The sequence below is a fragment of the Ornithodoros turicata genome, chromosome 7 (assembly GCF_037126465.1).
Source record: "Ornithodoros turicata isolate Travis chromosome 7, ASM3712646v1, whole genome shotgun sequence".
Taxonomy (NCBI): Eukaryota; Metazoa; Arthropoda; class Arachnida; order Ixodida; family Argasidae; genus Ornithodoros; species Ornithodoros turicata.
Genome location: NC_088207.1, coordinates 18,281,637 through 18,292,142, shown reverse-complemented (window position 1 = coordinate 18,292,142; position 10,506 = coordinate 18,281,637). Strand labels below are relative to the sequence as shown.

The following is a 10,506-nucleotide window of genomic DNA, read 5'->3' as shown; positions in this document are numbered from 1 at the left end:
AAAAAGGACAACGACGCGCATGCGCACCTGAAGGCCGCCGGGGTTTTCCTCTCATTAAAGTAGCGCTGCAAGCGCTACTTTAGCGCAGGCCTTTCTCGTCAATGGGTTCGCTGGATGCCCAGGGGGCGCCCTCGCTCAGCGTCATCAGTGCCACCTGTGGTGGCAAGGATAAGTTATTTCCAGCATGTATTTCAGTTATTTCGCAGTTTGCTGCAGTCATTTCATCAGGCATTGTACACATTCACTAAAGTAGGTCGAACACTAGACAAAATTTATGCGATGACATGTGGCATCGTGAACACCGTCGTCTACCCTTGTAGAATATACTGGAAAAGTTTCCCCCGCGTGCCACCAGGGCAGAATGCCGAACTCTAGCCGAACGTCGCTATTTGCACCTACTTACATTTCAAATCATGCACGACATAGCACAACAATCTGCGCTTCCTGCAAATGTGTTTGTATGCCTGAAGCGACGCAACGGCAAAGGACCTAAAGACATGTTTCATTTAGCATTTTATTTGTATGCTTTCTTTTTTGTACCAACCAGTATGATTGTACAGGCGCAGTACCTACGTACCCGCAGTCGGCGTACTGTGTTGGGAATAACGAATCGTCCTCTTCGCTACAGTACTGATCTGGAGCATCACGCTGCGAACCTGTACATTAGGGGGATGATTCAGCGATCATACATATTAAAAGCACTCCTTGCAATTTGCGATGTGACGTGAACCAGAACAACAATAACAAAAACAAAAGAAATTTGTGAAACATGCAGCGGTGCCGCCAGAAAATTCAAGACGCAACGTTACTTGGTTCATTGGTGGTGAGGCACTCCAAGTTTGCGCTCGTTGGGATACAAGGTCTTGTTGTGAAATGACGCTGTCCGAGGCCCTGAGGTTTCAGGAGTTTTCCGGTTTCTTTTTTTTTTTTTTTCTCGCTAGGTTCAATTCCTAGTTGTGTCCACTTGCTGCCAGGTTCTGTTCACAAACCCCTGATGGCTTAGGCGGTGCGCATGGCCATGTGCATTTCTGGGTCAGCAGACTAAAATTGGGAGTAATTGCAATGGGTAGAGTATCGCCTGCCGCACATTACCAATTGACGTGGTGTTAGCTTGTTAGGACCGCGAAGCAACTGCCGCTTTGAGCGGTGAACAGTCTCGCACACAGTTTGGATAACAGGAAGGAGCAGGACACTGTGGTGTATGTTTGCGCCCATGACGATGGCCATGGCACGTGGCACGTGTGCGCATGCGGTTCACGAACTTGTATTTTATCTTGCCGCTACTGTTATCTACAGGCACGGGGTGCCCTGGCCTTCTTTCATTACAAGTCAAGTTTCTGGAACAAGCAGTTGTTTGCACCGCTGATGATCTCTCGCATGAAACATGTAGAACTGTTTGCCAACCTTCCGAGTTCCACGTCATCATTTGTCACTTTCATCCTCGACCTTCGTTTACCAGCGGCATGTACGACGCTTTAAAAGGGCATGAACAGTGTTACGGCTTCAGTGGGCCTTGCGGCAGCAGTGTGGCCGTGCCGTTCACGAACTTTTATTTTATCTTGCAGGTAAACAATCAATCTCGTTATAAATGTTTTAGATCAGACGATCGCTTTTTGTTACTGCTGCCCGGCCAACGTGCAGGCGGTTGAGGCTGTTGTGTTCTCCTTTCTTTTGTCTTCCATCACAAGTCGTTACATTTCTATTTGTGACGCGTTTATATCATGCCTTACTGGTGCAGGGTAGACTCCTTTAGTTCTTCTTCTTCTTCTTTTTTTTTTCGCATACAATCAGGGATTGGAATAACCTACCGGACAATGTCGTGTCGGTTAAAAGCATTGATGAATTTGTTTCAAGGGTTCAGAACCACCTGGCATCATTGTAAGCCGTTATGTCATTGTACGAGTATATATCATTATTATCTTGTTGCTACCCGTGTGCATTGTGTCGTTTGTCATCATTGTATATAATTACTGTATTATCATAATTTGCCTTTTGTAGCTACTGTGTTACCGGTTGTGTTCCAATAATTTGAATTGTTTTCATGTCTGTATTTTCTTTCTTCTTGTACCGATGTACCGCCACTTCTACTTGGGCCCCCACAAGGAGGCCAGTAGTATCATTTTTTTAAAAAAAATCTCCAGAACGTCAATTCCCATCGAGTTCGAGTCCTCCTTTCAGCACACTGTAAAAATTATTCATCGGCTGCCGTAATTTAATCGCAGCATCTATCTAAATCATGCTTTTACTCTTTTCTACGTTCCGCGAGTCTGTGTCTAGATTACTCTTTTGCATGGGGGCGAGGACTTTTGTAGCCACTATCGTACAACGCATTGAACGAACAAAAAATACCTCTCCAGTGACCACTTACGATGGGAAACACGTCTTTTATGACGGAGAAAGTAACATATGAACGTGGTGTAATGTATGTGGACAATTCCTAGTCTCGTGTTCATAATAGGAAATTACATTACCGACGTATAGCGCGCTCCCGACATTGCGAAGTAGCGAGCGTGATATTTCCTTTCCAGTGCCTTCGGCTGGAGAAAGCCACAAGACTTTCCAGACGAATGTCGGCACAGTTCCCCCTGAAGTCGGCCCAGGACGCATACTAGTCCCCCTGTCCCCCCACTCCTTCCGACTGTCCTCTCTCCATCTGTCCACATCTGTACGCCGCTCATAGCCACAGTTGCTTCGCGGCGCTAACACGGAATCAAAAAAAGAAAGAAAAAGAAAAGCCACAAGTTTCATCTGTCTCGAAATAATAATGAAACGCCCGTGATCATTCATTCATGTTTTTTATTAGATGTATTCCATTTATTACCCAGCACATCTCGCTCGAGCAAAGCCAAAAAGAAAAAAGAAGCGTGGGCACCTACACTGCGGCGTTGCAACACAAATTCTGCACACTATATTGATCTAAGCGTCACAAGACCACGACGCTTCACCCGTAGTACAAATGAAAACTAATCAAATATTACACAGTAGTACGAATAGAAAATGCGCATGCAGCACGCTCCATAGCAATCATATATCTCACTGTTCTCACTGTGTCATTGAAGTGTGTTCTTCACGTCACTTACGCTCAAGTACGACGCGATCATACATATACAAGGCGCATCAAGGCTGTCGATCTGTGCCCGACCTGCCTCATGACAACGTATCTGCCTTTTTACTACGCACGTAATCACGAAGTAGTTCTGTCGGAGGAAAAACGTCTTGGATCTTACAAGACGCTCGACTTCATCGGAGCTTCCCGCAAGCTGAGCCGCACGACGGCGCACCGCCCCGACGTCATGCATTACCTCAAACGCCTGCGCCCAACGCTTCTTTGTAGTGTCATGCAGCAAAAACTGGAGTGCTTGATGCTGGAGCTGCCTGTTCCTCAATACTGTGGAGCGTATGCTTCCAGCTTGTGCGCCATTGAACGTTGCAGCAGTCAGTGAGTAGTTGCAGGCGAGAGCCAGGGAAGTCCTTGCCATCACGGATTCTAGAAGTTTTGACTCAACGGTCAGTGATTCCAATCTATCCTGCTGGATTGATATCATGATGAGCGTTTCAAGGTTCTCCTTGGTCAAGACATCTTGGTCGTACGAGTGAAATTGTTTGAAGGTCAAATGGACGATGCTAACATTTTGCTGAAGGGCGTCGCACAGCGCTTCCGTACTGTCTTGTGTCAAGCTAGAGAAGAGAAACGAGACACGTTCCAACGTCGTCGTTGATCCGATGTAGTTGAGGATCGGGATATCTATATCAATCTCATCTAAACATACATTGTCCAGTCTGGTTAAGGATACCGCGCTCTCTATGTTGTTGCTTAACGAGCCTTGAATATAGGACAGGGAGCGATATCTGCGGTAGCTTATCCAATCGGGAAGACAAATTTCCTTGATGTTGGAGATTACTGTTCCCAGCATACGTTCCCGCTCAGCGTGCATTCTTAAGTCGGTAGTAAAGAAGGCGGTGCATTCTATGCGATGCTGAACGACGCATTCTTTGAGGGGCACCAGCACCGCGCACCAACTAATACTACCAATATCAACGATTGTTCCCCAGGTATTCTGCGAGAGTGCGTTTGCTAGGGTTCTTGCCCTACTCAGGTAATCTTTGAGGACGTCACGAATACCAAGACGCTTCAGGGACCGGGCTGTCGTTATAATAAGGTCAACACTGTTCATGTTTAAATACATACAATACGACAAGTCTATACAATGCAAAGTCTCATTGCACTGGAGACTCTTCGCCAACCGTTGTGCGACTCTCTTGCCAGTTCTTGTATAACTCAAGTTCAAGTTCGCCAGCGTTGTGTTCACTTCAAGTGTGGACACCAATTTGAAAAGGCCAACCCAAGTTATGTCCCGATTGTGCGCCAGGCTTAGACTTTTAATTGTTGTGTTCGTTTTCATTAAATTTGCTATGAGCCGTGCGTGTGTGTTGTCCAGAGAGCAAGAGCTAACATCGAGTGACGATACAACACTCCCTGCCCGGATACCTCTGATCAGACCTCTAAAGGGCATGAGACTCAGTCTCGACTTTGAGAGTACCAAGGTGTGTATATTGAAAGTGAAGTGTTTGCAGAAACTTGCAAGAAGTTTGAGGTCGTTGACGCCCTCGAATGCTAAACATTTAAGCATTGATTTTTGAGCTAAAGCATGACCGAGTTCCTGAGCGGTAACGTTGTCGTGAAGTTTCTTAAAACTAAACCTAACTTCTTCAATTGCCTCAGCAGCTTGAATGGTGTTCAGTAAACTTTGGCCAGCAAGAACGCTGATGTCGTCGTTGAATTTCATCTCCAACTTCTTAACGTGGGTGGTGTACTTGAGCGCATTTAAGACGATTTCACTCGCGCTATGGAAAACATACTCCTCGATACAACGATGCGACCGCACGAGCCACACTAGCAGGGTGCATTCGTGGGGTTTGTCCTGTGATGACTTTTGTGTCGCACCTTGTAGCACTGAAAGTACCACCGCGTTATCTTGTTCAAAAAGGTGGCAGCCGTGGTCATAGATAAGCCTGTTGACAGTGGGCATGTCATCGAGAAGCCAGCAGTCCGTGTCGGGTGTCGCCGAGCATGGAGCTGCGAAGTTGATTCCTTCGGCAATGGACAGGTCTTCTAAATAACGCAAGTCGAAAACTTCATCCGTCTGGGCAGCTTCCATTCTGTTGAGGTATGTCGAAAAATGAATGAACTACGACACACGGGACTATGATTCTCATAACAGTATAAAGGCATCTACCCGATGCTGCTCTTTAATTCATGCCCCACTCCTTGAGCTCGTCATCCTACGACCTATACGTCATGAGGCATCACACAAATATCGCTTCCGGTTCGATGTAGAAACATCATATTTTTTTAATGACGTGGCCTGTGACTCTGAGCTACCACAGATCGAGTATACAGAGACAATCTATCTGCAGGAAGCAGCCGTCGCCTCTTTGACCAGTCGTCTCCAGCTGCATTTCAGCGTACAAACCAGGAGGACGCGGAACACGTGCCGGTCACGGAAGTACCTCGATATTCCCGGTTGCGGTATCCCCGATTTCGAAATTAACGTTCCCGAAACAAGGAACATGAAGGAGGATGTTCGATTGCTTTGTAAGATGACGTCACTATTTAAGTACTCAAATTCATAGGTTTCCGATGCCTGTTCAAGCAGTGGCGGAACCAGGCGGGGATCGCCCCCAAAACGTCAGTTTATGCATTGGATTTCCCTCTCTCTCCTCCCCCACTACGAGCTCCGACAAAAAAAAAAAGCCCCCCCCCCCCCCGCGGGTGTCTGGATGCGCCCCTTACTCCAAGTCGTGTTATACCCCTGTCACACGGGCATTTTCGATCCTGCTCGACCGAACCTGCTTGAACCCAATGCAGATCGGATGGTGCTACACGGCCGCTTCCAAGCAGGATCGAACTTTGATCCTGCTTGACTCAAGACAGTTCCCATAACAGGATTGAGAATTTCAAGACGGCTCGACGGCCGCCATTTGCATCCTCGACCCCGGTGAACTGTCATAACTTAAGACGGACATGCGCGCGAAGCTACAAATGATGCTTACATCGGTATACGATAAATTACCACTAATATCGCTGTTATATAGGAAACGCGAAATTAATGAATTCCGTTTATTCATTTGCACAGGTCAACCATTCAATGCGCATGGAAAGTGGCCGTGTAGCAGCGTCAAAATTCGAGCGCGCTCGGGAAGTTCGATGCAGATCGGATTCGAGAAGGATCCAAATGACCGTGTGACAGGGGTATTAGCGAACGAAAGCCACATCTTAGCAGCCGTTATGCTTAGCAGGGCGGACACGACGGAGCATGTTGGTTAGTTTATTATTAGGTTAGTCCAAGCCGTTCCAGGACAAAAGCTCACCGGGGGCCAACTCGAATGTCGCAAGACACTGTATGAAGATTGGCAAGTTATTATAATCAGTAAACGATACGTAGATATTGGCACTTAACGAGGGGGGGGGGGGGGGGGGAAAGAAAGAAAAAAAAAACTGTCTCAATGAAATGCACCATCTTATTGAAGCCACACCGTAACTAGCAGCTTGATCTTTCTAGGTTATTAACAACGTTTTCTATGAAATTGCGGAATTACGATACGGCACCTACGAATATAAGTTTTATTTCATTTCCTCTTAAATTGCGAACTCTACCGAGGATGTTTGCCGCAGTAATTTCAATCTCAAATGCTTCATTTGTGCAGATGCAAATGGAAACAGGTTTACTTCGGTGTAATCATGAGGAACGAAGCAGGCACTAAATGTGCGGAATTATTAGTGAGTTTTACTACGTCGTACGCTATCGCCTTTGCGTACTTAGAGGATAGCATTGGTTGTTCTGCGCACGCTCAAGACAGAAGCAGAGCTTTGAGCATTACTCGCAACCATAACGCGTTACTTGTCATGACGTAGTAATCAATCACCTTTTTAGTAATTTTTTAACGCAATCAATTAATTTTGTGAGCAAGTAATTTTTCAAGTAATCTGATTACAATTTTCGGTAATCAATTACTGAGTAATCGATTACTTTTTTTGACCCTCTGTCAACAATGGTAACCCTTTTCAGCAATGGTATAGAAGTGCAAGGGTGCAGGCGAGCTGGTATACATTGTACAACGACGATAAAACCTGAGACACGGAACAGAAAAACTCAACACGACACGTTTCAGCGAGCCAATCTGTTCTTCTGTTCCACTGTGAGTTCGACTCAAGCAATGACACAGTCACTGCTTCAGTCAGACGTGGTCACTGTGACGGCCGTCTCTAGTCCACCCTAGAGTCACTAAATAAGCTACGTGACTCTAGTCCACCCGTGTTGCATGCACACCACCGTAATATGATAATCCCATACAACCGCGACCTATTGGAGCGACGGTAAAATACTGTATTGATAAATTGTGCGGGCTGAACATAACAATAGTAACAAAACGAAGCGGCTGTTTCGACGTCGTTTTGAAATGTGTGTATAAATCTGTAATAAACGCATGTATTTGTATGTTGCTTTCAAGTGTATTTGTGAATTTCACTTATCATATATGTTGGTGTCTCATATTGGAATTTGCAACAAGAGCTGCATGGTTGCATTCACTGCAGGCTTGTTGGCTTTGCTATGGCCCACAATTTAAAAGTACGCGTTACATATTTAATCGGTAACGTATTACATTTCTGAGGAAGTAATTCGTAACGGTAATGAATTACTTTACGCGCAGTAGTAGCAGGAATTGTAATCAGTTACTTTTTTCGAGTAACGTGCACGTTATACTAAAACTCAATATTATTGAGAACACATCTGTTGCCGCATTGAAAACACTTGCGCACAAGAAGTAGCAAGACGTAGAAGATGCACATACCTGAATATGGCAGCGTAAAGGATGTACGATCTAGTAGGACGCTTGTATTCCTTGAGAGCGGAACGGCGCTTGGTGCTTTTCTAACTTTAAGACCTCACGAGGCCATTCAAGCAGTACAGCATGTCAGGGCATGGACGGCTAGCTCAAGGTTGTCTCCTTTCCGTAGGTAGATCTTCACCGCAATGGAGAACCGCACCGATGAGGCACTTGCCAGCCACGCCCATGTGTTCGAACTTGCCAGTACATTGGGCTTCTTAGTCATGTGTACACATGAACGTCAACGGCTTTGCTGGAACATACGTATCCGTCAACAACAGATAACAGCCAGATGGTAGCAGGTCATATCGTTCAAACGCCCATTTCCACCGACGTCCCAAATCAATCAAAAGCTCACTTCCTCCGAAAAAATATTCGGAGGTTCTGGGCTTTCGGTTGATCTGGGCACGCGGGTGGCAGTGACCCATATCCCCCAAATGCTCTTTTTATCCGAGCGCCCAGAACCACACCAGCTCCGGTGGCGCAGCGGTAACGCGTGCGCTTGGAGACTGGGAGGTCCGCGGTTCGAATCCGCGGGCCGGCTGTGCCGTCTGGGGTTTTTCCTGGGTTTCCCTCAGATGTGTAATAGGCGTATGCCGGCACAGTTCCCCTGAAGTCGGCCCATGGACGAGCGGATTCCGCCCGGTCTTCCACTTCACCCTTCCTCTCCTCCTCTCCACCACCTTTCCCTTCCCGAGAAACATGCCGCCTAATCAGGCAGGCAGACCTCTCGGGTTCCTCCCAACGACACTCCTCCTCCTCCCCAGAACCACAGAAAGCGGGATACTTGAAAGGATACGCTTCCCCCGTTTAACAGGGAAAGGAGGGAGGGTAAGCGGTTCCTAAGTGTGCGGGAATCCAATGAACAGCTCGAAGCAGAGTTAACTGGAACGCCACTTCTACTGGCGGAGCTAAAGCCTGGGAGAGAGCAACCCTAGCGGCTCTTACGAGAAATAACGGCAAATAGTGTTTCGACTGTCCCACTGATGCTGCGGGAGTGTCCGCCTTGCCGCATGAGCTGTTGACTCGGCATTGCCCTCGGCTATGGCTATCATCGCGATGTTTGTTTGTGTTTGCGGCGATTATGTGAAGGTGTATGCCGGCTGATATCGCACGGATGCGATGACTTTATCTCATTGATACACGCGAAAGTGGTCGCGTTCTCTCAGTGGGGCATTTTCAGATTTGTGATGAAACAAATAAGGATGCACGGAGTCTAGTGGCAAATTTATTGCATTTGGTGTCCACATCTTGTGTGTTGAGAACAGCATCGCATCGGCGTGATATCGGTCAGCATACAGCTTTACATAATCGCCTCAAACCCAAACAAACGTCGCGATGATAACAAAAGCTGAGGATAATGCCGAGACTTGCCAAGGCGGACACCCTCTCGTCATGATTCAGGTGGTCATTTCGTGGCAACTTTTTTTCCGGATGTTCGCTTGGTCGAAGCAAAGCAATCTCGCATGTTCGCGTGGCGCTTTCCGAGCGCCCAGAATTTGCCGGCTAGCACTTTTTTTCGCGCAGTCTCGAAACGACCGCGCAGCGGGTTGCCCAACTATAACCGGTGTCGTCAAATCCGCGCTGCAGCGGTGACGAGTGCCCTCATTGGTCCGCACGTACCCAAGTTCACGTAATTTAGCAGACGACGGAACCCGAAGACGGGCGACCGCGATGCCCCTAGCTTGATTCAAGTGCACGTACTCTGCCCTGATTCAAACGGGATGAGGCGAGGCTGATTCTGATCCTAAAACCGCTAGATCCCTGGCACTCATGTTCGGGTGGCAACTGTCACGTGATCCAGCTCAGGCGCCGACCTAGCAATTTCCGAGCGCTAGGCCATGTATCCATAAAATGACCACCCGAATTCGCTATAAGTAGGACAGTCGAAACATTGCTTCCCTGTATTTCTCCTAAGCGCCGCTAGGGTGGCTCTCTTCCTGATTCGGCGGTCGAAGTCGCGTTCCAGTTAACTCTGCCTCGAGCTGTACTTCCTGCAACTCACCAGAGATGGTCACGTGACACTAGCCGTCACGTGGGTCCCTGGGTGCTGCTCATGCGGTGCTCGAAATGTTTTGTAACGTGATGTATGAGGTCCGCCGACTTCTACAGCTCGTTTTGTTCCTGTGCATAGTAATTCTCCCTAGAAATCTAGCATCTGGATCTCCGCAAGATGTAACAGATATGACTGATATAAAAATGACAGCTGATGCACGGGGTCTATATTAAAGAAGCCTGAGCTTGGGTGGGTAGAAATGACACGACACTCGGTGTGAACGAATGAGAACGCGTTCCGGAAGTGATCTGAGCAGAGAGATATTTCGAAAATGAATTTTATTCGTATACACGTTGCTCCCGGGTGAAGCACTATCTTCGGAAGCCCATGGAGGTCCGCGTCATGAGGCACGGAAAAAGAACATGGTGAGAATGGTATGTCCTGTTGCTGGAACATATACCTCAAGCGCCTTCTGTGGAGATTGTCAGTTCAGACGATATGTTGGTTTCATGCATTCATACTCCTTGCAAGCTTTTTCTACAGGTTGTTGCAGCCGGTTAATAGAGTGTTTTCTTAACGTCTGAATTGTATTAACAGAAAGCGTTTAAGAAAAAGTAAAG

General features: G+C 47.1%; 1 protein-coding gene and 1 long non-coding RNA gene across 2 annotated transcripts; both read right to left on the bottom strand.

The window, feature by feature from the left end:
• Positions 1-407: 407 nt before the first annotated feature.
• Positions 408-1,234, bottom strand: LOC135399625 (uncharacterized). The gene is made up of 3 exons (XR_010424366.1): positions 810-1,234; positions 545-656; positions 408-489 (listed from the first exon to the last, which is right to left on the bottom strand). It is a non-coding gene; the product is annotated as an uncharacterized LOC135399625 (long non-coding RNA).
• A 1,556-nt stretch (positions 1,235-2,790) lies between these two features.
• On the bottom strand, positions 2,791-8,087 carry LOC135399624 (uncharacterized). The gene is made up of 2 exons (XM_064631347.1): positions 7,855-8,087; positions 2,791-5,160 (listed from the first exon to the last, which is right to left on the bottom strand). The coding sequence occupies exon 2, from the start codon at positions 5,157-5,159 to the stop codon at positions 3,051-3,053; it is 2,109 nt and encodes a 702-aa protein (XP_064487417.1). The 5' UTR covers position 5,160; positions 7,855-8,087; the 3' UTR covers positions 2,791-3,050.
• Positions 8,088-10,506: the final 2,419 nt, after the last annotated feature.